Genomic DNA, 25,605 nt, shown 5'->3' with positions numbered 1-25,605 from the left:
ATACGGAAATGAATTACGAGGAGGAATAGCAACAGATGTGGGGAGACCAGTGAAGGTTTTGAAACAGGATAGGTGAGAGAACATGGTGGCCTGGACAACGGTGATAGCAATGGATATGGAAGGAAGGGAGAGAACCGATGAGACATCTAGGAAGTTGAATCACCAGGATTTAATGACTGAATACAGAGTAAGAAGGAGGAAGGTGTGGGTGTCAGAGATGTCCTCCAGATTTCTGGCTTGGAAAACTGAGAAGACAGTGGGGCCAGTTACCGAGACAAGGAACAGTGGAAGAAGGCTGAAGCCCAAGTTGTGCGTGTTTGTTGTTAGGACGCGGGGCAAAGAGGTTTCAGACTTTCAGTTTTGGACATGCTGAATTTGAAATGCCAATGATATCAAAGCAAGGAGACAGACGGCAAAGGATAGATAGTTATATAAGCCTAACTCAAAAGAAAGATCAGGAGTAGGAACATACATTTAGGAGTTGTTAGGATTTGAGTGAGACCATGGGAGCTGATGAAATCACTTAAGGCAAAAGTAAAGTATGAAAAGGACGAGTAGGGGCTGGCCCCGTGGCCGAGCGGTTAAGTTCGCGTGCTCCACTGCAGGTGGCCCAGTGTTTCCTTGGTTCGAATCCTGGGTGCAGACATGGCACTGCTCATCAGACCATGCTGAGGCAGCGTCCCACATGCCACAACTAGAAGGACCCACAACGAAGAATATACAACTATGTACTGGGGGGCTTTGGGGAGAAAAAGGAAAAAATAAAATCTTTAAAAAAAAAAAAAAGAAAAAGAAAAAGAAGAGTATGGGTCACACTTTAAGAAATCTAACAGTTAAGGCCAGTGAAAGGAAGGATTAAAACAAGAGAAGTCTGAGAAGGAACAGAGGGAGAAATAAGCAAGCCAACACGATGTAGTGCCACGGAGGTCAAGGGAAGAAAGTGTTTTCAGGAGGAGGGCAAAGGCCACTATGAAGAATGCTGCTAAGACATTAAGAGTGATGGGAAGTGGAATGTTCCCTACATTCAGCAATGTGGGGTCATCAGTGATCTTACTAAGAGTCACTTTATAGAGTGATGGGGTATAAGCCAGATGGGAGAGAATCAGGAGCTGAGGAAGGGAGGCCTGTGAGGGATATAACTTCATGAGGGCTGGCTGGGAAGAAGAGCTAAACCTAGAGGGGAAGATTATTTATTTCCTCTACTTTCTATGTGGACACCTACCACAGCATGGTTTCCCAAGCGGTGCCATGTCCGCACCAGGGATCCGAACCTGCGAACCCCCGGCTGGAAAAGTGGAATGTGCACACTTAACCGCTGTGCCACCAGAGCGGCCCCAGGGAAGATTATTTTTAAAGACAGGAAAGAAGTAAGCATGTTTAGAGTTGAGGGGAAAGATCAAAGAGTGAGAAGGTGAAGATGAAGGTAAAGAGACAAGACCTGACCATGTAAAGGCTGCCAAGACAACAGGAGAGTGGGATCAAGGGAAAGGCAAAGGGACAGGCCATGGACAAAATGAGTGATATCAACTCTCTAGTACCAGGTGGGGAAAGAGAGGATGAATACAGAGGCAAGTAGGTTTGTAGGTTTGGTAACAGGAAATATGCAGTTTTGATCTGTTGCCTTTTTTTTTTCTGAAGTAGAAAAAGAAGTCACTTACTGAGAACAGGGAGGCAGAGAGTAAAGGGGACGAACAGTAGAGGTTTAAAAAAAGTTAAGAGTGATTTACCCAAATCTGTCATGGCACCTCTCACATAGCAGGCACCCAAACATTTATGGAACGAATGAACAAACAAAGTCACTGTGGAAAATGGGAGCACACCTGACAAGGCCAAACAGCTGGACTGTGCAGGAGCAACAAGAGCCCAGCTGCATTGGGATCATGAATTTACGGTGCTGCCAATCTGCTTCAGTCACGGTACTAGCACTATCACACCACTTCAAGAGGGCCGGTTCTGAAGACTGGAGACGAGGACAGTGAAAGGGATGGCTCTGACTTCTCACTCTCTACACACCTTCATTAAATGAAGACCTTTATATGTGCATATATTATTTCAAATAATTTTTACACCTCAACTTTCCCATTCTGGTCCTCTGATAGAGACCAAACTAACAGTAATATAAAAGACTTTTTCTTTCATATGTTCTTATTAAATACTTGTAAAAACAATCCTGTAAGGTAGGTATTATTCCAATATATCAGTTGAGGACAAAAAGAAAAAGAAGCTTAGAGCAGTAAGTATTCAGAGGTCAGCCTTCACTCCAGCAGGTCTGTCTCCAAAGCCCATGCTTTCCTGTGTCACAAAGTAGTAATTTTTTTTTAACTGAAGTGTAACGAAGCGATGAATTTTAATTACTGCGTATCAGAGTGAATCAGGCCTGCTTTACAGAGGAACACAAACTTCTTTAGGACTGCTTTTGGGAGATTATTACTTGACAGCTCCTAGGCAATTAAGTGTCTCATAAAGACCTTATTATACAAGGTCTAAGAGTGATCACACAAGTATAAAATACCCAGGGTGTTGTTTATATCATAAACATATCATAAAAGTGAATAACTAAAAAAATTGAGGGGCTGGCCCTGTGGTGTAGTGGTTAAGTTTGGTACACTCTGCTTTGGTGGTCCAGGTTTGTGGGTTCAGATCTCAGGGGTGCACCTCAGCCACACTGTGGTGGAGACCCACATATAAAGTGGAGGAAGACTGGCACAGATGTTAGCTCAGGGCTAATCTTCCTCAAGCCAAAAAAGAAAAAAAAAAAAAAAGAAAAGAGACAGATTGGTAACAGATGTTAACTCAGGGCTAACCTTCCTCAGCAAAGACAAAAATTTGAACAATCCAGACAATAACCTAATAGCTCACACACATTTCAATGAGATGTTATTGGTTTAGATTTTAGTTTCTATATGATGAGAAGAGTAAAACTCTTTCATTTACCTGAGGACAGTGCCTCTTAAATCTTTCTAACGAAGTCCTCTTAACAGCAGAGTAGGATGAACACATGACCCATGGGTCTTATGTGGAGCCCAAAGTCCTCTGCTTCAAACTCACGGTTTCATCTTAAAAATATATGTCAGTCTGCACTTTGCTCAATATAGTCATATTAATATAAAAATGTTTTAAGACACCAGTTAAATTGTATAATTTTACTCAAAACCTTTTGGGTAGGGGCCGGCCCGGTGGTGCAGCGGTTAAGTGCGCCTGTTCTGCTTTGGTGGCCCAGGGTTCACTGGTTCAGATCCCAGGTGTGGACATGGTACTGCTTGGCATGCCATGCTGTGGTAGGTGTCCCACATATAACAAAAAAGTAGAGGAGGATGGGCACGGATGTTAGCTCAGGGCCAGTCTTCCTCAGTGAAAAGAGGAGGATTGGCAGCAGTTAGCTCAGGGCTAATCTTCCTCAAAAAAAAAGAAAACAAAAAAAACCCAAAAAACTTTTGGGTAAAACCAATGCTGCAGAAACACAGGCCACGTTTATGCTGTGGCTTGCGAGATTGCTGATATGACCTGAGTACTCACATATTCCACAGTGTAAGAAACACCTGTGGGGACTCAAGAGGACTCAAGCCCAGCTTTGCCATTCAAAAGCTGTGCTGTGCAGCTTTGGACAAGACACCTGTGTGAGCCTTAGGTTCATCACCTATAAAGCTAGAATACATACTGCATATGCCTTGATGACTTCATATGGTTGTTGAGAAGATCAAATGAGTAAAAGAGTAAAAGAAAAGTGAAAGACAATTTGTAAAGTACAAAAATTCATCCAAATGTAAAAATGTTCAAAAAAATAATACTCAAGGAGAAATGCATTTTGGACAGAGAACAGACTAGGGCAATATTTTTATCTCTTTTAAATAAGAAAAACAAGGGGAGAAATTCAGGTGACCTATCTTTAAGTATGGATCATATTAAAATTTCTAATGCTAAACTTTGCCTCTATATAAACTCTAGCTTAATTACACGCAGAAATATAATTATCACCAAACCAATGAAACAGTCCAATTACTTAGAGAAAGGACAAATGTTCTGAAAAAACTGAAGTAGACTGACCTTAGTTTGGATCATACTATGTCACTTCCCTATTTAACATTACCCATGAAGGCTACTAATTAAAGGTATATTCTGTTTCCTCTCATTACAGCTCCTGTTAATTTATAGATGAGCTATATTCAGGAAAGAATCTTGTGGCCTGACTGTAGTAGGCGAAAGAAGAGACAGAAAAAAATAGCAGCTAATCAATGGCTTTTATTAAGTGGCAGGCCATTCACATACACAAAATGGGTTAGAAAAGGAAGTTATTCATCATCTTCATTTTTTCAAAAATCCTTGAAGACATTTTTTTCATTTTCCACTTATTTACTTACCCAAATCACTTTTTCGGGCTATGACAGTGTCACAGTGGGGACAGTGAAATTTGGCCACATTTTCTGTGTGCTTCTGTAAAATGTGCATCTTCATGGTACCACTTTGGGTGAACCGAGCGTGACAAATATAACATTCATAAGGTTTTTCTCCTTAAAAGGAAATACAGAATGAAGAAATTAGATGAAATGACTAAATACTATCATTTAATTGGAGGGGTATTCAGGTGGCAGGTATGCTATGCTGCAGAGAATTTACAGGTATTACTTAGGAAGGCTGAGGCTCAAGCCCACGGCTTGGCTCATGCCAATCTTCAGAGATGGCAAACAAGCCCTGATTTGATGCCACCACCTCTGCTCTGCCCTGCCCAGCTTCGCCATGGAGTCCTTTCACATTGGAAAAAGCAGTTCCTACAGCAATGCTTACTTCCGGGGGAGAGTAGATGGGATGACAGGAGGACCTACCAGTTTTTCTTTTTAGGACAAGACAGTACTTAGGAAAACTGAACAAGTTGGGTTAATCTACTCAGACTTCTTCTAACAGTACAAACTGTCTATTCTCCAATGTATATTCAGAACAATGAATTCAGAAGATATGCCAGAGAAGCATTTGTCAATTATATACTACTTTCATTCTAGTTTCCATTCAGGTAAGCAATAGGGCTCGTGGTGGTTCACAGGGTCCCATGGGATCCACTGAAAAGTAGCTCATTAATACAAGAAGGAGGCGAGAAGTCCTACCTGAATGGGTTCTCATGTGCCTTTTCAGCTTGTATGTGTCCCTGCTGGCATAACTGCACAAGCTGCACTGGAACGGACGCTCTCCAGTATGAGAGCGAATGTGACGTTTTAATTTGCTGACCTGAAACACGAAAGCAACCCGATAGCATACTTTGTTGACACAGAATGTAACGTGAGTGCTGTGGGTTAAGCACAAAAGCTTGTTTTTGGGCACTGAAGTTCAGAATACAGAAAAAGTCCGAAAGATAATATTTCTCCTCTTTGTTATTTATAATCTTTGTTTCTTAAATCCATAACATAATCCAAAGGAAGAGGGTAAATGAATAGGAGAATAGATAAGTCAATATTGGTCATTATTAATAACTGTCTAAGTTGGTTAATACTATTCCCTCTACTCCTATAAATGTTTAAAGTTTTCCATAACAGTTTTTAAATAATCTATGCTTACTTATAGGTCAATTTTATTCCAAATTTTGAATCTGAGTTAATAAGCACCTATTTTAATTCATCTTCCTATCATTAGCACTTCCCAGACTGGCCAGGCTTCACAAGGGCCTCTCATTTACCTTCCTCACTAATGACTATGTTTTTTGTATCCTGCTGTGTACCTTTCCAACAAAATGGTGACTTTCTAACTTGATGTTAAGAAATGCTTTGAATGCGCACTACTGTTTGATTTGAAAAATTATTTATTTTTTTTTTGAGGAAGATTAGCCCTGAGCTAACTACTGCCAATCCTCCTCTTTTTGCTGAGGAAGACTGGCCCTGAGCTAACATCCATGCCTATCTTCCTCTACCGTATACGTGGGACGCCTGCCACAGCATGGCTTTTGCCAAGCGGTGCCATGTCTGCACCTGGGATCCAAACCTGCGAACCCCGGGTTCCAGAAGTGGAATGTGCGCACTTAACCACTGTGCCACAGGGCCGGCCCTGAAAATTTTTTTTTTTTTTTTAAAGATTTTATTTTTTCCTTTTTCTCCCCAAAGCCCCCTGGTACGTAGTTGTAATATTCTTCGTTGTGGGTCCTTCTAGTTGTGGCATGTGGGACGCTGCCTCAGCGTGGTTTGATGAGCAGTGCCATGTCCACGCCCAGGATTCGAACCAACGAAACACTGGGCCGCCTGCAGCAGAGCGCGCGAACTTAACCACTTGGCCACGGGACCAGCCCCCCTGAAAATTTTTTTTAAAGTTCCAGTTTTAACAATAAGAAAACCCTCCTGTACTTGTGAGTGCTACACAGCAAGTTTTCACACACTGTAATGGTTAAACAATGGTGTCAGCAGCATTACTATTCTCTTTGCAAGATTCGCCTACTTATCATACATTAAATTCCTATATGCACTTATATATGAAATTCTGTTCCAATGAGCTACTTATTCTTGCTCCGATATCACGCTGTCTTCATTTACTAAGGAGTTTCACCACATCAACTGCACAAACCTCTCGTTCTTGTCTCAAATTTTTCTTAGTCATTCATGTTTACTCTTCCAGTTGAAATTTACAATCAACGTGTAATGTCTCTTCATTTATTCATGTCCTTTGGAAAAGTTTGTCAAGTTTTCTTCACACCATCAAATGTTTGTTGTTGTTCAGTTTATCCCTAAGTCATTTTATTGCTATTAGAATTTGAATCTGTTTCCTACCATTGATAGTATTAAGTAAGTTACTGATTTCTGTGTACCTATTTTATCTAATCACCCAACTAAACTTAGCTTACAGCTCAAAGTTCTTTAGCTGATTCTCTTGGATTTTCCATGTAAACAAATAAGTCAGCAAGAAACAAGTTTCCTTTTTCCAATTAAAATTCATTTCTTATTTTATTTTATTAGCTAGGATTTCCAAGACAATGTTGAAAACAGTAAGAATGGAATCTTGTTTTGCTCCCCCTAATTTTTTTTCCTTTTCTTTTTGTTCTTCTCCCCAAAGCGCCCCATACATAGTTGTGTATTCTAGGTGTAGGTCCTTCTAGTTGAGCTATGTGGAACGCTGCCTCAGCATGGCCTGACGAGCAGTGCTAGGTCTGTGCCCAGGACCCGAACTGGCAAAACCCTGGGCCACCAAAGCGGAGTGCTCGAACTTAACCACTCGGCCATGGGGCTGGCCCCCTTGTACCAAATTTTAATGGGAATACTTGCAATGTTTCAGAGTTAATTAGGATAGGTTTACTAGAGGTTTCTAGTATATACTTGTTCTAGTAAAGACATTTTCTTTTACTCTTTTTTTTGAGGAAGATTAGCCCTGAGCTAACTACTGCCAATCCTCCTCTTTTTGCTGAGGAAGACTGGCCCTGAGCTAACATTCATGCCCATCTTCCTCTACTTTATACATGGGATGCCTACCACAGCACGGCTTTTGCCAAGTGGTGCCATGTCCACACCTGGGATCCGAACCGGTGAACCCTGGGCCGCCGAGAAGCAGAACGTGCGCACTTAACCACTGTGCCAGCGGGCCGGCCCCTCTTTCACTCTTGCTAGGACTTTAAGCAGTAATGATACTGAGTTTTATAGTTTTTCAGTAATCTAAGAATGATCATAAAGTTTTTCTTTAATCTCTCAATGTAGTACACACCAATAATTTCCTGATGTTGAACTATCCTTGCATTTTAGATACTCTATTTAGTAATCGCTTATCTTTTAAAATATTTTACTAAATATAGTTTAGTAACTTTATTTAGAATTTTTGCTTCTCTATGAGAATAAGATAGTTTTCTTTTTGATAGTATCTTTATCCCGTTTTGGTAACAGGGTAGCCTCAAATAACAAAGGTGATAAATCTCCCATTTTAAAATGCTCTGGGTACAGCTATTTCTTTCTTTCAAGTTTGGTAGAACCTCCCTATAACAACATGTAGAAATGGTTCCCTTTTTTTAATGAGTAAATCTTTCACACTCAATATTTTTGGTGGTGGGGAGGACTAGGAGTGTTACTCTAGTAAGATTTTCTATCTCATCTTAAGTTATTAGCCTTGGTAGTTTATATCCTCATACTGGAATCATGGTCTTCTTAAGAGAGAAACCAACAAGGAGCTGAACACTTACTTCTACGCTGGCATAATCGCACATGGAACACTTAAATGGCTTCTCATGGGTGTGTTTGTAACGACGATGCCGCACCAACTCTCCACTAGTCACAAAGGCCATGTCGCAGTCTGGGCACTTGTGAGGACGAGTACCTAGAGAAAAGAGGGTACAACAGGAAGACAAGATCAAGGGCACAGTCAATGAGTTCAATGTGTGACAGAGAACTGCTGCATGAGGCTGGACCCTAGTCATCTCATCAACCCTGCATTAGTCTGAGTAACTCCAAAAGCTATGAGAGGGCCCAGCTGACTTTACAACACTAACATCAGAATATCAGAAAAATGGGCCAAACACTTAGTTTCTCTTAATTACTTATTTGAGTCTGCTGCCTTTGAATACAAAATTCTTTTTATCCCTATTTTGTGAATATTCTGGTTGCTATGGATTAACAGTTAGTAGAAACATCATTCTGTTTCAACTCTTGCTAAAAAATGAAGAACATCTTTTAAACCTTAATGTTTTATCAAGTACAGGTCACAGAATTAATAGTCATTTGACTTGAGATCCTTTTGCACATCAAATCTTACTGTATTACAACTATATATATGGGGCCATTGGCCCATCCAGATTCTGACACTTTGTCTTTTTTTAAAAATACAAATATGATAGCTTGTTTTCAAAGTACAGAAACAAGTACAAGGTTACAAAGTAAAGTTGTTTACTGACTTAAACAACACTTTCAAACATCCATGTCTACTATGCTCTGATCTGAATGTCAATTCATGGCATAAACATTTTTATGAACTAATAATATATTCTCCACATTTCTTGTTGTTTTTCTTTCACTGAAAGAATCTTACTGTTTTTAATGTCTTCACATAGTAGCCCCATCACAGAACTGACTACTTTAGTGGAGCTTCTCCAGTCACTTTATAGTCTGAATACTACATTGAAAATATCATCCCCAGGTAATAACGACAATAAGGAAATAAAGCTGCCAGCAGAACACAGTGCTGTTTTCATACACTATTACTCAGAAACTAGGGACCGTCTGTAATTGTGGCCTCAGGGAAAGGGTGACAGCAAGGTAATCCCAAACACCAAAACCAAAGGAATGCTACCTCTGAGAAGGGAATTAGGAAGAGTCACAATATAATCAATGGGACCAGCCACCTGCAGAGATGATTCCCCCAGAGACTGAGAGAACCTTGGAGAGGGAAATATGATTGGAGTATGACAGCAACTAAGAAATTCCAAGGAATGTTCATTTGCTCAGTTTGCTTCTTTAGTACCACCGAGGATGGAGGAGTGAAGGAGAGTTCTTATCTGTGAAAAAGGCATAGTCTGGTGGTAGAGATAGGTAAGTAAAACAATGAACAAGAGAAGGAAAGCAGCATCCATTTCTGTTAGGACAAGGTAAGCTGAAAACCAAGAATTTCCAATGTTTACCTAGTACTATCTAGGGGAGAGAAAGAGGCCTGCCTCTGGTAGACATACTCATGGCAATTAAGAAAGAAGTAGACACTGCTGTGGGACAGGATTGCACCACATGACCGCCTATGTCCCTCTGCTCAAGGTTCATGCTGAACAAGTCACCTTTCAATTGCTACAGCATTTCAACATAGGCAAGGGTGCCCCCTAGAATGCAATACAACTGGATCTAGAAAATAAAAAGGTGTTTTCCTCACCATAAACTGATTTTCTGATACGCACCTGACCCTTGAGGGTGTGGTCAGCATGACTTATACCTGCCAAATCAGCTCTAAGTAACTGAACAGACTGAACTTATTTTCAAAGCTGAGAACTAGACCATGACATACACTGCCCACGTCAAGGCACTCCCATCTTGGGAAGTCCTTGGATAGGGCTAACTACTTTTATCTAGTCATATGCCCCTTTCATAGTACCTTCAAACCACTAAATAAAATATATCATCAAGTGTCTGAGTAGAGACTAGGGAGATGGTGAAAAGTGACTAAGGCGCATTAGTAAGAATATACTAAAGCACAGCATACTGCTTAAAGGTCAACCCCCGCTTGATCATGCTCATCGGACAACCAGCATATCAAATCAAAAACGAAAGTCATCATATAAAACGAGTTCGAGAATCTGGATAGAGGAAAGCTATTCTGCATGAGGAACTGGGAGAGAGAAGCTTCTATTAGCACTTGTAGTCAAGTGCCAACACTGAAAGTGCAAAGAGCCCAGGAGAGAGCCTAAAGAAAGCTCCAGTGCACAGTCTCTCTACTTCAGTGACCCCTTAGACCTGACCACAGTCAAGATGAAGCTAATACTAGAATATTAAAGTAGGTATGGAGTGTGAATAATTAAATGTTTGAAAATTGCTAAAATGGTACCTTAAACTTTCCATTCTGAGATTACAAATTACTTATTTTCCTTGAGGCGAAACAACCAGAAACCATGGTTTTTACAAAGGTAGCATTTCACTTCTATTTCTTTATTTCTTTTTGCTGAGGAAGATTCGCCCTGAACTAACATTTGTGCCAATCTTCCTCTATTTTTTAGTATGTGGGCCGTGAGCACAGCATGGCCACTAACAGAGCAGTGTAGGTCCGAATCCAGGAACTGAACCTGGACCACTAAAGCAGAGTGCGCCGAACTTAACCATTAGGCCACCAGGGCTGACCCTTCACTTCTACTTCTAATGTTCTTTCTCATAGTGCCTAGCAATTGTTGCCTGGGAATTTTGTGGGTCATTTTTCGTCGTTGCTAAAATCTCAGCACCACAATGGTGATGTCTTCAGGAAGTATTATAGATTAACTGCCATAGATAATCTTTTTCTAGATCATCATCCTTATATAATCATTTTCTATAAAATTTTCTTTACATTTGCCTATAACTAAGTCCATGTGTTTACAATAAATCAAGATTACAAAAAGGGCACGATAAAAAAGAATAAAAATCTTCCTTCTTTAACTTCCCACTGGAACCAGCTTGGATGATACTTAAAACCCAAGCTACAATCTTTGCTATGCTGTAGCCCCCAACATTCTTATCCAGCACCTGTGTGTGTGTTAAGGTGATTCCTCAGGAGGGTGACTGTTCTGAATGCCCTGCCACAAAGATGGCACTTGTGTGGTCTCTCATCAGTGTGACTTTTCATGTGACGATCCAAATTTGAACGCCGTGGACACGTGTAACTGCAAAGCTCACACTGGAATGTCTTCTTTACACCTATATGCAAAATAAAACACTTACTTGTTGCAGGGTTTTAAAGTGTTAAGATTAATCTTAATCTTAAATTTGTACAAATATATTTCATTAGCCTTTTATAACTAAACTTAACCTAAGTCATATTAAGTCATAATTATCTCATGCCACTTATAGATTTACTTCTTTCTCTTCAGGGCTTAAAAAGTACTCAATCTGGAAAAACCTCTTTTAGACTGGCTAAAAAGACTGGAACCCACATCCTGATCTTTTTAAAAAATCCATTTAATATAAAATAACCTGCATATGCACTGTTATATACTTTATCCCAGAGAGGTTTTATGAGATTATAATGAATAAACTCATTTTACCTTTCTTTTTAATTTTTGTTGGTTTTGGAGGCTTCATGTTACCAACCACTTTCTCTGCATTAACCTCTGACAGCAGACCCTCCTGCTGCTCTTCCTCAAAATCATAGACAGACACATCCACATCTTTGCCCTCCTCTGTGTAACGCAGTTTGCTTTTTTTGGTTTTCTTTGTTTTTTTGGCTGGTGGCTGATAGTCTGGGTCTTTTTGCCAACTAGGATCTTCCTGAGGCGGAAGTTCCCCTTGTTCTAGTGTCTCCACCTCTCCATTGGCCCCCACTTTCACCACCTGAAACCCTTCAGGCAAAGGTAAGGTGTGACATATCATGGGTTCGCTTTCTGAAAGGCCCTCTTTAGATACTTCATTCTCATAAGCCCCCTGAAGTTCTTCTACCGATGTGGTAGCAACAGGTACAGTCACAGGAACGGGTACTTGAACAAGCTGAAGCTCTCCTATGTTTATGGGCTGTTCCTCCATATTTACAACCTGCAAGGTTATGATCTGGGTATCGTCCACAGCAGCCTCTGCTTCTGGAGCGACTGTACCCTCCATTACTTCAGTCTTCATCTGAAGAAGGGTAGGATCCAGCTGTTCCATCATTACCATCTGTACACTGCTATTGACATCCTGGACCACCTCACCCCCATCACTCTGGTTCTGGGGTAGGTGGCATGCGTCCTCTTCCTGGCCCCCTTCCCGGCGTCTCTGGTAAGTCTTTCTCTCCTTTCCTTTAATGAAAGTTTCAGACTCCTCCACAATGGCTTCAACCGCCTCACCTTCCATTTCCCCTTCCTTTATTAAGGGAGAACACAGATTGTTATTTTAAATAAAGTTTGTCTAAATGAAAATATATAAAATACATTTTAAAATAAAAAAGATTCCTGATGAATAAATAAGGTATCAACAGTTGTTAATATTATAAAAAGACAAAACAGATACTATGTGCCTCCTGACAGAAGAACAAAACGCCACCTATGAAGCAGTCTTGTCAAACAAAACAAAATATTGGAAACTAATCAAGCCTTTAGATCCAACTACCAATTAATAGGAAATGGTGACAGAGGATGTTAAATTACACTATAGGGATGAAATCAGTGAAATCCAGACTGAAGGAATCTCTGCAGGATTAACTACCCAGTTTCTTCTGCAAAAAAATCACCAGGAGAAAATATGGGAAAGATAGAGGGAGAACCTACAGATCAGCAGTTCTCAACCTGGTGTGACTTTGCCTCCAGGGGACATCTGGCAAGGCCTGGAGACATTTTTTGGTTGTCACTACCGGGGTGGGTGTGCTACCAGCATCTAGTGGATAGAGGCCAGAGATGTTACTAAACATCTTGCTATGCACAGATCAGTCCTCCACCACAAAAAGTTATTGGGCCCCAAATGTCAACAGTACTGAGGTTGAGAATATCTGATATAGATAAAAGACTTAAGAGATGCAGCAATTGATCACACTATATGGATCTTTGGATCCTGATTCAAACCAATAAATGGTTAAAAAAAATAGGATACGAAACAATTAGACTCAACTTTGACGACTGATATTTAACATTAAAGAATTATTAACAAAACTAGTTTAAAGCTTATACATTTCCTATACCTCTTTATAAAAACACTGGCAGAAGGCCTTGCTGTTTTTAGCTAAATTCTACTTTAGAAAACATGCGCTGTCATGTTTTTTCACTCTGTTTTTTGGATTCAGAATAAGAACTTGAATCCAGACTCCAAAGGCCCTGCTTGTAACTACCACACACCACCACCTCCTGTGTCATTCTACTTGACATTCATGTATCTCTCTCTCCTCTATGAGACCCTGAGTTCCTTGAGGACTGGGACCATGTCTAACAAGCAGTTTTTACACTTTAGCACGTTGCCCAGGTTGGTAAGGACTCAATAAATGCTAACTGAATATATAATAGAAAACAGAGGGGCCAGCCTGGTAGTACAGTGGTTAAGCTCGCACATTCCTCTTCGGCGGCCCGGGGTTCACCAGTTCAGATCCTGGGTGCAGACCTACGCACCACGTGTCAAGCCATGCTGTGGCAGGCATCCCACATTCAAAAAGTAGAGGAAGGGGGCTGGCCCGGTGGTGCAGCGGTTAAGTGCACACGTTCTGCTTCGGCAGCCCAGGGTTCGCTGGTTTGGATCCCGGGTGCAGACACGGCACTGCTTGACAAGCCATGCTATGGTAGGCATCCCACATACAAAGCAGAGAAAGAAAGGCACGAATGTTAGCTCAGGGGCAGCTTTCCTCAGCAAAAAGAGGATTGGTGGCAGATGTTAGCTCAGGGGTAATCTTCCTCAAAAAAAAAAAAAAAAAAAAAAAGAAAAGTAGGGGAAGATGGGTATGGATGTTAGTTCAGGGCCAGTCTTCCTCAGCAAAGAGAGGAAGATTGGCAGCAGATGTTAGCTCAGGCTAATCTTCCTCAAAAAAAAAAAAAAAGAAAAAAAAATCAGCCAATTCATATTTCTGGCTCTTAAGTCTTGTGAGTACTGAGAGTATCTGGATATCTAAGAGTAAAATGGGTCTGAACAATTATCTAGTTCATAGCAATAATCTGACCTAACAAAACCCATAAACATATACAAGGTTAATTCAAAATTAAATTTTAAGGTGTTTTGTATTCTTGCCCTAGTCTCAAACAAAGTTTTTACTATTTCTATTAGAGGCACGTTTCTCCAATTCTCTGTCTAGGCACCTTAACACTGTATCCATTTTAGCAGCTTTAGATAAACCTCCTTAAGCCAGGACCACCTGCAAGGCAGTACAAAGACTATACGGAGATGGGCCAGGCCTGGTCTTGCATTCTAGGAGTTACCGTCTAACATAAGGGACAGAATAGGTACAAGAGTTAAAGGCAAAAGTAGGTAGGTTTGGAGAACCCTACCTAACTACATGTGAAATCAAGATTCTTCATAAATGTGGAATCTGAATGGAACCCTGAAACATAGGCAGGACATTCAAAGGCAGAGTGATATGTGTGTATATTCTGAAGGGGAAGGGGGTTGGATCCTTTTGTAGAACAAATACATGAGGGAACTGGTTATGAGAAAGAATAAAAAAGTTGGCTTAAAGCAAAGGACAGAGGAAAGGGTAGAAAGAGATAGGAGAAAGATGTGTTGGTTGTGGCCATAGTTTGGATGGTCTTGAATGACAATATATGAAGACCATACTCATATGGTTGGCAATGGAAAACGACATGATTTCTGGGTGGGGGAAGTTAAGATTTAATCATTTCACAAAAAATAGTGCTTAATTTCCTCAACAAAGTGTGTGTCTATTTTTGCAAAAGGGAGAGATGCACGATACATATAACACCCCTCCCTCTGGCTTTCAAGGCCCCTCAGTATCTGACCCCAGATAACCTATTCAGATTTATGACTTGTTGCTCTTTAGACATCGCTTTTCTCTGAATGTGTCTGCTGATAAAATAACCACACTATTTTGCACTTAAGCTTTTCACAAAATGATCTATTTCCCGAGCTGGCTTACGAAAGCTCTTTAAGAGCAAAAGCTAGGCCTGAAGCAACCTATGTTTTTGGACCGATTCAGCAAACCCTATTATCTGCATGGAACAAAACCAAAGCTGATGAAAAATCTTGTGGGTTGCTGGGCTATCAGTCTGATTTGTTCTGCTATTATCTACTTTCATTAGTCCCTTGTTCTCAACAACCAAGAGAAATGTACTACACTGCTCAGTGCAAAGGCCTCTTACTAGCTCTTCCATTAACAGTGGGGACAAACATAACAAAATGTTATTGCAGAAGGAGAGGGTCAAGGGACATCTGTAGAGTGCTTTATAATTTGCCTATAAATAAAAAATGTCTCAGCATCAATGTGCGATTTTTTTTTTTGAGAAAGATTAGCCCTGAGCTAACTGCTGCCAATCCTCCTCTTTTTGCTGAGGAAGACTGGCCCTGAGCTAACATCTGTGCCCATCTTCCTCCATTTTTTTATGTGGGATGCCTGCCACAGCATGGCTTGCGGAGCGGTGCCATGTCCACACCTGGGATCCGAACTGGTGAACCTCGGGCCGGTGAAGTGGAACGTGCAAACTTAACCACTGCACCACCTGGCCGGCCCCTGTGCGAGCATTTTTATTACAAGATCTCATTTATATTTCTGACAGTGAAAGACTACTTTAAGCATGATCCTAACTATAATTACTTTTATATAATCAATATTGTTCAGATGGATTATTCTTGGGATAGGAATGTTCTATACTAGCACTATCCAATAGAAATATAATGGAAGCAACAAATGTGAGCCACATACATATAATTTTAAATTTTCTAGTAGCCATATTTTAGAAGTACAAAGAAACAGGTGAAATTAATTTTAGTAATCTGTTTTATTTAACCCAATATGTCCAAAAGATTAACATTTCAAGATGTAACCCAATATAAAAAACTGAGGTATTTTATATTCTTTTTTCATAAGGCTTTGAAGTCTGGTATATATTTTACACTTGCAGTATACCTAAATTTGAACTAGTCACACTGTAAATTTTCAACAGCCACATGTGGCTAGAAGCTACTGTATTTGTCAGCACTGCTTTATACCTTGTTTATTCAAAGTATGGTCCCAGGACCAGCAGAATTGGCATAACCTTGGAACTTGTTACAAACACAGAACTTCAAGCTCCACCCTTGACCCAGAGAATCAGAATTTGCAACTTAATAGACGCCCATGTGGTTTCATATATTAAAATTTGAGAAGTACTACTTTATACCACTACTCTTCATACATTTTTTTTAAAAGAAAGTTTTCCAGGACATGAAGATCCACCTTCCCCCCCAAATTAGTACCCCAGCAAAGATGATGACAGTTCCAAATGGTGGAGTTAGGGAACAGAGAAAAAGCCCATGCACCTTGATGACATTCTTGGGAAAAGTATCCAAGAACAAAGAACAAAAATTCACAAGCTGTAAACTCTAATGCTGGCCCTGCCAGAGAGTCACTACATAATCCCAGGCTATTTAGGTATCCTCAATAACAAAACTGGTGGAAGAAAAACATTTAATCTCTGAGTTCTATGGGGGTTGGCAGCACACAATTTGAAGAACACAGAAAAATCCATCTTGTCTCTGCCATGAATTTGAGAAATTAAAATGCTAGAAATTGCTTGTAAGTAACCAAGTCCAACCTAAAAGAGGTCATGGAATTATAAAACAGGTAGAAAAAGAATCAGTACAAAGGAGTACAAACTGAAACCAATTGCGTTGCCAGGGAGTTGAGAGGACTGAGTATTCTCTCACTGTGAAAAAACACATGGCATAAGGTCCATGAACATCAGCACAGACTCAGTCTTAAAGCAGTAGCTTCTATTTTTACAGAAGAACATCAGACACAAAGTAGCAAGTCACCAGCCTCTCCCATATACTGCTTAGAAAGCTCAGTACATCCCCTCAAGCAGTGGATCCTTCTACCTAACTTCCTCCAGGAGAAGGGAGTCTCTTCTCTGAATCAGTAATTAAGATAAAAGGCCGGACCAGGTCTCTCTCCCCACTCCCTGGGGACTGTGCTCTCCTAGGTATGTCACACTGTCTCCTCTGTTCCTCTATGGACTCAGCTTGGCCTCCTGCTTCCACTCAGTTTTTTCTTAGTTTGACACACCCCCCCCCACACACACACACACACACACTCACTCTCTCCCTCCCTCCCACTCTCTCTCATTTTCTCTGCCTATCTCCTTGCTTGAGTCAGCCACGCTTTCTAGTTTTGTCAAATCTTTTTGTGGCCCAACACCACTAAAAAGGGGTTTACATTTACTTCCAGGACCCATTGTTTTTCAGATTATCAAAGTATATTAGCTTATTTATAGAAATCTGAAAAATGAAGCACACAAAGATTTTTTAAAAGTTGTCTGCAATTCCTATACCTAAGATAAGCACCTAGCACTTTGTTGTTTTCTGTTTTTCCCCCTTATGGACATGATGGACATGCATTTTTTATAAGGATGATATCACATCACACATATAATTGACATACACTTGTAGATGGCTATGCTCTATCTTAAGGACCTGTCCTTGCTAAAAAAGATTCCACTCCCTCCTTCCAGAAGCACCACTCACCACAAACTACACCAGGCAACCCAAAGGCATTCCCCTCATCCTCAACTTCAGTTTCTGACAGTATGAAACCCATATTTCTCCTTCATTAGCTTCTTTCTCCTTTGGCTCCTGCCTTTCCCAGCTCTCTTCCCTTGTCTCTGAGAGCCCCTTCCCCAGCCCCTCTGAGCACATCAAGGCCCTGTTCTTTTCTCTGTAGCCACTCCTTTCACTAGCCTTTTCACTTTAGCCAGCTCTACACAGAGGTCTCTCAAATCCACATCCGTAACCTCCCAGTTTCACTGCCTAAAGGATATCTATGTAGATGTTTGGCTATCACCTTCAACTCAATGGCACTGGATAAAGAATAAAGAAACCTGAACTCGAGCCCCTAATTTATCACTAACCAACCAAATGAGCTTGGCAAAGCGCATTAGTCCTCTGAGGGGCAGTATCACACATAAAACGGAATTCTGAAGTGCATCCTTCCTGTATTCTCTATAATCTTGGTGAGAAAACGAAGCTTAGGAATTTTTTTTAAAAAACCATCCAACCAGAAAAAGGAACCCTCATACACTGTTGGTGGGAATGCAAACTGGTGCAGCCACTACGGAAAGCAGTATGGAGATTTCTCAAAAAGTTAAAAATAGAAATACCTTATGACCCAGCCATCCCCCTACTGGGTTATCCATCCTAAGAACCTGAAATCAGCAATTCCAAAGTCCCATGCACCCCTATGTTCATCGCAGCATTCTTCACAATAGCCAAGTCATGGAACCAACCTAAGTGCCCAGCAACTGATGATTGGATAAATAAGATATCGTATATATATACAATGGAATACTACTCAACCATAAAAAAGGACAAAGTCGTCCCATTCACAACAACATGGATCGACCTTGAGGGTATTATGTTGAGTGAAATAAGCCAGACAGAGAAAGACGAACTCTGTATGACTCCACTCATAGGTGGTAGTTAACATACAGATAAAGAGAACAGATCGGTGGTTATCAGGGGCAAGCGGGGGTGAGGGGAGGGCACTAGGGGTGAAGTGGTGTACCTACAACATGACTAATAATGATGTACAATTGTAATTTCACAAGGTTGTTAACTATGATAATCTTAATAAAAAAAAAAATCATCCAACCAACTTCTGGGTAGAGGGAGGCCTGGAGAAGCTTCCCTCAGACTGAGACAAGGTGATCCTGGCACATGGGGGTGAGGAAGCTGGAAGAGAGGAAAACTGGTACCTTAGCATCTCCCTGCCCCTGCTGACTAGTTGACTGGGAGGATGCAGAGGCCTAGCCTCTAACACAAAGGCCCCTGAGGCCGGCCCATGGTCCTACACCAACAGCCTGGTCTGCTTCCTTGGGGAGCCTGCTGGATCAGCCCTCCTGCTCTTGCCTCAGCCCCTTCTCTGCCAGCTCTATGTTGCTCAAATCTTTTCCATCTTAAAACTCCCCTTAACAATTTAGCATCTGCCATCTCTGTATTTCCTCCATGCTCAACCCCAAACTAGCTGTCTCTACTCCTTTCTTTCTTTCATGTCTCGGTTCAACAGTCTGGTTTCTGTTCCCCAATATTCTATTGAACTGCTCTGAGACCAGCAATGGCCCTTAATTGGTAAATCCAAAGCAGACTTTTCTGTCCTTATCTGACTTGACCTCTCTGTGGAATTCAGCATTCTATTCCAGGCTTTATCCCAGAATTATGCCAGACCATCAGAAAGCTGGGTATACTTGGGTCACATGGCTTTATCCCCTACAGAACTGCTTCCACCAAGTTTTGTTTTGGCATTATGCCCTTGGCTTACACTAAAGGCTACGTGGGAGAAATTTCATTTGGAGTTACATGACTAGAAAAGCTTTTCTTCAACTAAGAATCTTTCTCATTGTGAGACTTACGTAACAGGGTCATGTTACCACTTTTTTAGCTGGCCACACCTTGAGCAATTATTTTCCTCTTAAACTAAGTAATAACTTCCTATTCTAATTTGTATCTTCTGAGGTTTTAACTTTCTATTATTTATTATTAGTAGATTTCTTCAAATTCTTTGTAGAACAAAATGAGCCATAAATAAACTTGAAATTGTAGATACATATACATTCAATAAACAGAAAATACAAAAAAATATATAGAAATATAGAAAGTTACACTTTTTTTTTTGAGGAAGATTAGCCCTGAGCTAACTACTTCCAATTCTCCTCTTTTTGCTGAGGAAGACTGGCCCTGAGCTAACACCTGTGCCCATCTTTCTCTACTTTATACGTGGGATGCCTACCACAGCATGGCTTTTGCCAAATGGTCCCACGTCCACATCCGGGATCCGAACTGGCGAAACCCGGGCCGCCAAGAAGAGGAACGTGCAAACTTAACCGCTGTGCCACCAGGCTGGCCCCCAAGTTACATCTTTCTTAACAAGCATATCAAAATAAAAATAACCTCAGCTCAAAATGTACAGATCTGAAGATTACAAAACTCTTCCAGTAGGCATAAAAGACCTCACTAAATAGGGACACCACCATCTACACCCATGATCAAAGGCCACACATTGTAAAGATGTTAAATCTTTCTACTTTATATAAAGTAATTTTCAAAATCTGTCTGAAAAATAAGCAAGATATTGAGGACAGCAATAAAATTTCTGAAAAATGAAGGTAACCGCCTGTTTCCAAATATTAACATATTATAAAATGTAGTGTAGTACTGTCACTATCACAGTCAATTTAAAACACAAGAGAAAATCCAGAAACAACCTTTAGCATATAAAAAACCTGTCATTTTAGATTAGTGGGGAAAAGAGGATTATTTCATAAAAGGTGCCAAAAACTGTAACTATTTGGAAAACACTGAGTTATATCTTTAATCTACCTGGAATATACTCTGTTGTCATGTGAGATAAAGAGACATTAACCACCAAACCAAACGAAACAAAAAAAACCTTGAAAAAAGATATGTGAATAGCCATCTGATCTCAGAATGAGGAAGGCTTTGTGTTTAGATGCATAAATAACAGGGGAAATCAGAGGAAATTATTAAAATTTTGACCACCTTAAAGTAAAAAATAAATAATTCTTACATATAACAAAAACTTGAACAAAATTAAAAAGAAAATGGTCAACAAGAAAAAAGTATTTGCAGCATATATCACAAAGGATTAACATCCTTATTATATAATTAATTGTAAAATTTATAAGAAAAAGATAAACACTAAAGACAAAGCTGGGCAAAGGGTACAAATAGATAACTCAAAGAAATACAAATGGCAGATAAGAAAAAATATCGCGGAGGCCGGCCCCGTGGCCAAGTGGTTGAGTGGTTAAGTTGCACGCTCTGCTTTGGTGACCCAGGGTTTTGCTGGTTTGAATTCTGGGCACGGACATGGCACTGCTCGTCAAGCCATGCTGAGGGGGCATCCCACATGCCACAACTAGAAGGACCCACAACTAAAAATACACAACTATGTACGGGGGCGGGGGGGGGGAGCTTTGGGAGAACAAGGAAAAATAAAATCTTTTAAAAGAAAAGAAAAGAAAAGAAATCGAATCTCCTTAACACCAAAAGAAATGCAAATTAAAATTACGTGACAGCATTTTACCTCTATCAAACTGCTAAGGCTATTTAAAAGGAAAATCCCCAATGTTTGTCATGGTGCAATAAAATCAGCAAGGTAACTGGTGATATGAATTGAGAATTTTTTAAATATTCAAATTGTGATCCAATTATTTCAGACTTTATGCCCAGAAATAATCAGAGATGAATACCAAGATTATAAGGACATTATTAATCAAAGTGAGTAATTAAAGCAACCTAAAGTACAACCATAGAGGAATAGTTAAACCTTGCAAATAACGATATACACACAAAACAGAATTATTAAGCAGACATTAAAACTCATATTTTGGGGCCAGCCCTGTAGTGTAGTGGTTAAGTTTGGCGCATTCCGCTTAAGTGACCTGGGCTCACAGGTTTAGATCCTGGGCGTGGACCTACACCATTTGTCAGCCATGTTGTGGTGGCGACCAACTATAAGGCAGAGGAAGACTGGCAACAGATGTTAACCCAGGGCTAATCTTCCTCAGCCAAAAAAAAAAAAAAGTGATAATCTGAGGAAAATGCTCATTCCATATTAAAAAGAAAAAAAGCAGGAGAAGCAGAATGGAATAGTCATTAAGAGCTAAGGCTCTCCAGCTTGAGATGAGCATGCCAACTCTGGTTCTTCCACTTACTAGCTATGTGACCTGGAGTGAGACAGGCTACCCTTCTGTGACTCAGTTTCCTTTTCTACAAACCAGGGATAATAACAGTATCCACTTCACAGGCTACCATAAAGATTAAATAAAAGCAATGCATGCAAAGAGCCTAGCTACTGTGCTCCTCTGTATCCTTATAGGCCACCCCAGCAGGCAACGAAAACATGATAGCTGAACAAATATATGACCTTTCAATTTCCTAGAATTCTGTTCACAAGCCTTAAATTTCCCTCCCAAAAATGACTACTCTGATAAACTACTGAATTTCTGTAGGATGAAGGTAGCAATCAGTTGACAGAACCTGGTGCCTGACCAAATCCACGATGAAAGAGAAAAAGAGCCAAAAAGGAACAGAACAGCCTCCCAAGCTAGATTCTCTTACTAGTCTGACCAGCATATTGCTGCCAGACTGAATCTTCCTGAAATGAAGCACAAAAACTCATGATGGTTGAGGCTTATGGAATCAATTCCAAACTCCTCAGCTTCACTCTGAGAGCTCTGTACAATTTGTTCCCATCCTTTCTACCCCCAACCTCACCTTTGGGGCATCTTCCACACAAGTGCCTACTGTCTTGTCCCCTCTCGGCTTAAATCATCCCCTACATCAAAGTCTTCTCAACCTTGACCAGTGCAGACTGACTTCAAGTTTGTCTGTTTTGTTTTCACTGTAGTATACTATTCTATATCTGTCTTTTCCCCAAACAGACTATTAGCTTGTTAAGGGCAAGAATCATGCCTTTCACTTTAGTATTCTCTAATGAATTCATGTATCCAATGAACATAAAACAGTAGACACTCAATATTGGCATCATTGTTATATGAAACATGTATAAATGCTTCCCACACATGACAAGAGCAGAAAGCAAACATGGAAAAACAAAACACTGTTTGTATGCTAAGCGGAAGCTTCAACTATATGAATTTATTTCCTTTATTGCTATGTTTGTGTCATTTCTTAAACAGAGAAAAATAAAAAGTCCTAACACCATTACAGGTTAGATTAAAAAAACCCTGCCACGTAAATATAAAAGCTAGCTGTGAATACACTAATTTCTGAAGACATTAAGACTTAATAGTTTATCACCTGATTATATGGCTGTATAGCAAATGTGCCAGGTATTTCCCAAAGGAAAATAACCAAAATAACCTTTTATACTCACCATTGCAGAGTTTAGTCATTTGGGAAGATTGGTTATTATAAAACATACACATACTAAGAATAATACATGTGTACCGAGAATAAGACAGTAGAGAAGGACAATTTCCAGGAGACTATTTTATAAATAAAACCACCACAACCTTTTGTTTAATATACTACCGTCCTTTACAAGGGACAACTGACTACTAAAAGCCCCAGTTCACTTCCTGGAGCAGATCAGAAGACCGTCTGCACTGTTAGCAAGAAAGAGCAGTCCCAAGTCCCCATGAACTTCCATAAGCCACGGCAATTCCGAAACAGTCTAACATGAAGGTCACCTAACAACTTACCTTCAGACTCCTCAAAACAAACAGTCAGATATCATTAGAAGGTAGAGAAGAGAGAAGATACCTCGTATCTTTCTCTTTTCCAGATATTTAAATGAGAAGAATGTTTTTACCCAGGAGACTAAAAAACCTAGTCCAGTATTCTGACTGTAGGGAACACTACATGCCCTTGTGACAAGGGAAAGAAAGAAATTAAAAATAAGTAGTCAGTTTCTCCTTAGAATGAAAGGAAAAGCTGAGTGACTTTTATTAGATGCAGGACATTAGCCCAAAAGAATAAAAATTATTCACCCTTCTGGAACAAAAGTTAGGTTTAAAAAGTCAAATAAAATAACCATTTTACTCTGTTATTCCTGAGAATATATACACCATCATCTTATCTGAGAGCTTAAGATACATCAAAGCAAAGTATCATGACCATTAACAGCTGTGAACCAGTACCAGGCAAGTTGCAGACTATAATAATGGGGAGGAGCTGGGTGGAGAGGATTACTCAGTCTAAGAAGCAGAAAAATATTAGTGACCATTTATTTCAGGGTGATAGGAAACAGAAGCAGCCTTTATCTGAAGTAGCACTCACCTACTCAGTCACATGTACACACCTCTCTTCCCTGTTCCGTGGTACTAACTTTAAAAAGAGCAGTTGAGGCTTTTATTTTATTACTAGTAAAAGGGAAATAGAATTGTATCTCTTTAAGTTAAAAAAAAGTTAAAAGCAGGGGCAAGCCCCGTGGCTGAGTGGTTAAGTTTGTGTACTCTGCTGCGGTGGCCCAGGGTTTCGCAGGTTCGAATCCTGGGGGCGGACATGGCACTGCTCACCAGGCCATGCTGAGGCGGCGACCCACATGCCACAACTAGAAGGACCCACAACTAAGAATATGCAACTATGTACCAGGGGGCTTTGGGGAGAAAAAGGAAAAAAAAAAGTTAAAAGCATTGCAGTTTTTTTTTTTTTTTAATTTTTTATTGAGTTAATGATAGGTTACAATCTTGTGAAATTTCAGTTGTATATTATTGTCTGTCAGTCGTGTTGTAGGTGCAACCCTTCACCCTTTGTGCCCACCCCCGAACTCCCCTTTCCCCTGGTAGCCACTAATCTGTTCTCTTTGTCTACAGGTTTAAATTCCTCATATGAGTGGATTCATACAGAGATTGTCCTTTTGTATCTGGCTTATTTCACTTAACATAATTCCCTTAAGGTCCATCCATGTTGTTGCAAATGGGACGATTTTGTTCTTTTTTACGGCTGAGTAGTATTCCAAAAAGCACTGCAGTTTTTGTTAACAATTCCTCTCATTTGTTAATATTAAAAGGTACAGTCAAGGGGGCCGGCCCCATGGCTGAGTGGCTAAGTTTGGTCGCTCCGCTGCAGCCGCCCAGGGTTTCTCCAGTTCGAATCCTGGGCACAGACATGGCACCGCTCATCAAGCCATGCTGAGGCTGCATCCCACATGTCACAACTGGAAGGACCCACAACTAAGAATGTACAACTACGTACTTGGGGACTTTGGGGAGAAAAAGGAAAAATAAATAAAATCTTAAAAAAAAAAGGTCCAGTTAAAACAAAACAATTATTCTAACAGCTACTTGAAAAAAAAATCTATTTAAGGACCTTTGAACTAGGAAATACAAACTAATAAAATATTTGTAATGGCAACAGTGAAACTACTACAGAAGGAGGTGAAAGAGTTCTTTTGCTACGAAGAATAAGAAAGGCTAAACTAATAATTCTTTCATCAAAAGATGCCCGATGCTGGGTACACACAGACGAATTTCCCTTTTAATTACCTGAAGACAAAGTCCTAACTGCATAGGGCTGAGTTCTCAGGGAGCTCCTCATCTGGCAGGGAGGGAGACAGAACAACAAACAGTAGCTATATAGAGTGATGAGCGCTGTAACAAGGGTTAACATGCTTCCCACAACCCCTGCACAAAGGATGGCTTAAGTGGGTAAAGGAGGGCTTCAAGAAGAGGAACTGCTAAGCTGGATCTTAAAAGATGAGATGGACCTTGCTAGGCAAACTAAAGTACAGAGCAGCATTCTAGCAGAGGAAACATATGGGAAAACTTAAATATGTATCTAATTAGACAACTTTTGTACAAAAATATTCAACATAACCAAGTGAAACTGTACTAAACCATCTCAAATTTATTAC

General features: G+C 40.2%; 1 protein-coding gene across 3 annotated transcripts in view; it reads right to left on the bottom strand.

The window, feature by feature from the left end:
- CTCF (CCCTC-binding factor) overlaps window positions 1–25,605 on the bottom strand; it is a 48,299-nt gene that overhangs the window by 7,720 nt on the left and 14,974 nt on the right. For 2 of the 3 annotated variants that reach the window (XM_044761007.2, XM_044761009.2), the window contains exons 3-7: window positions 11,660–12,449; window positions 11,142–11,312; window positions 8,135–8,268; window positions 5,097–5,217; window positions 4,359–4,508 (exon numbers count right to left, since the gene is read on the bottom strand). In XM_044761007.2, coding sequence (XP_044616942.1) covers window positions 4,359–4,508; window positions 5,097–5,217; window positions 8,135–8,268; window positions 11,142–11,312; window positions 11,660–12,440 — 1,357 coding nt within the window. In that variant the 5' untranslated portion in view covers window positions 12,441–12,449. The remainder of the gene's footprint in view (window positions 1–4,358; window positions 4,509–5,096; window positions 5,218–8,134; window positions 8,269–11,141; window positions 11,313–11,659; window positions 12,450–25,605) is intronic. The other variant, XM_044761010.2, reaches the window with a different exon arrangement.

This window comes from Equus asinus, chromosome 28 (assembly GCF_041296235.1).
Source record: "Equus asinus isolate D_3611 breed Donkey chromosome 28, EquAss-T2T_v2, whole genome shotgun sequence".
NCBI lineage: Eukaryota > Metazoa > Chordata > Mammalia > Perissodactyla > Equidae > Equus > Equus asinus.
The sequence above is the reverse complement of the archived record's forward strand: the minus strand, read 5'-3'. Positions and strand labels throughout refer to the sequence as shown.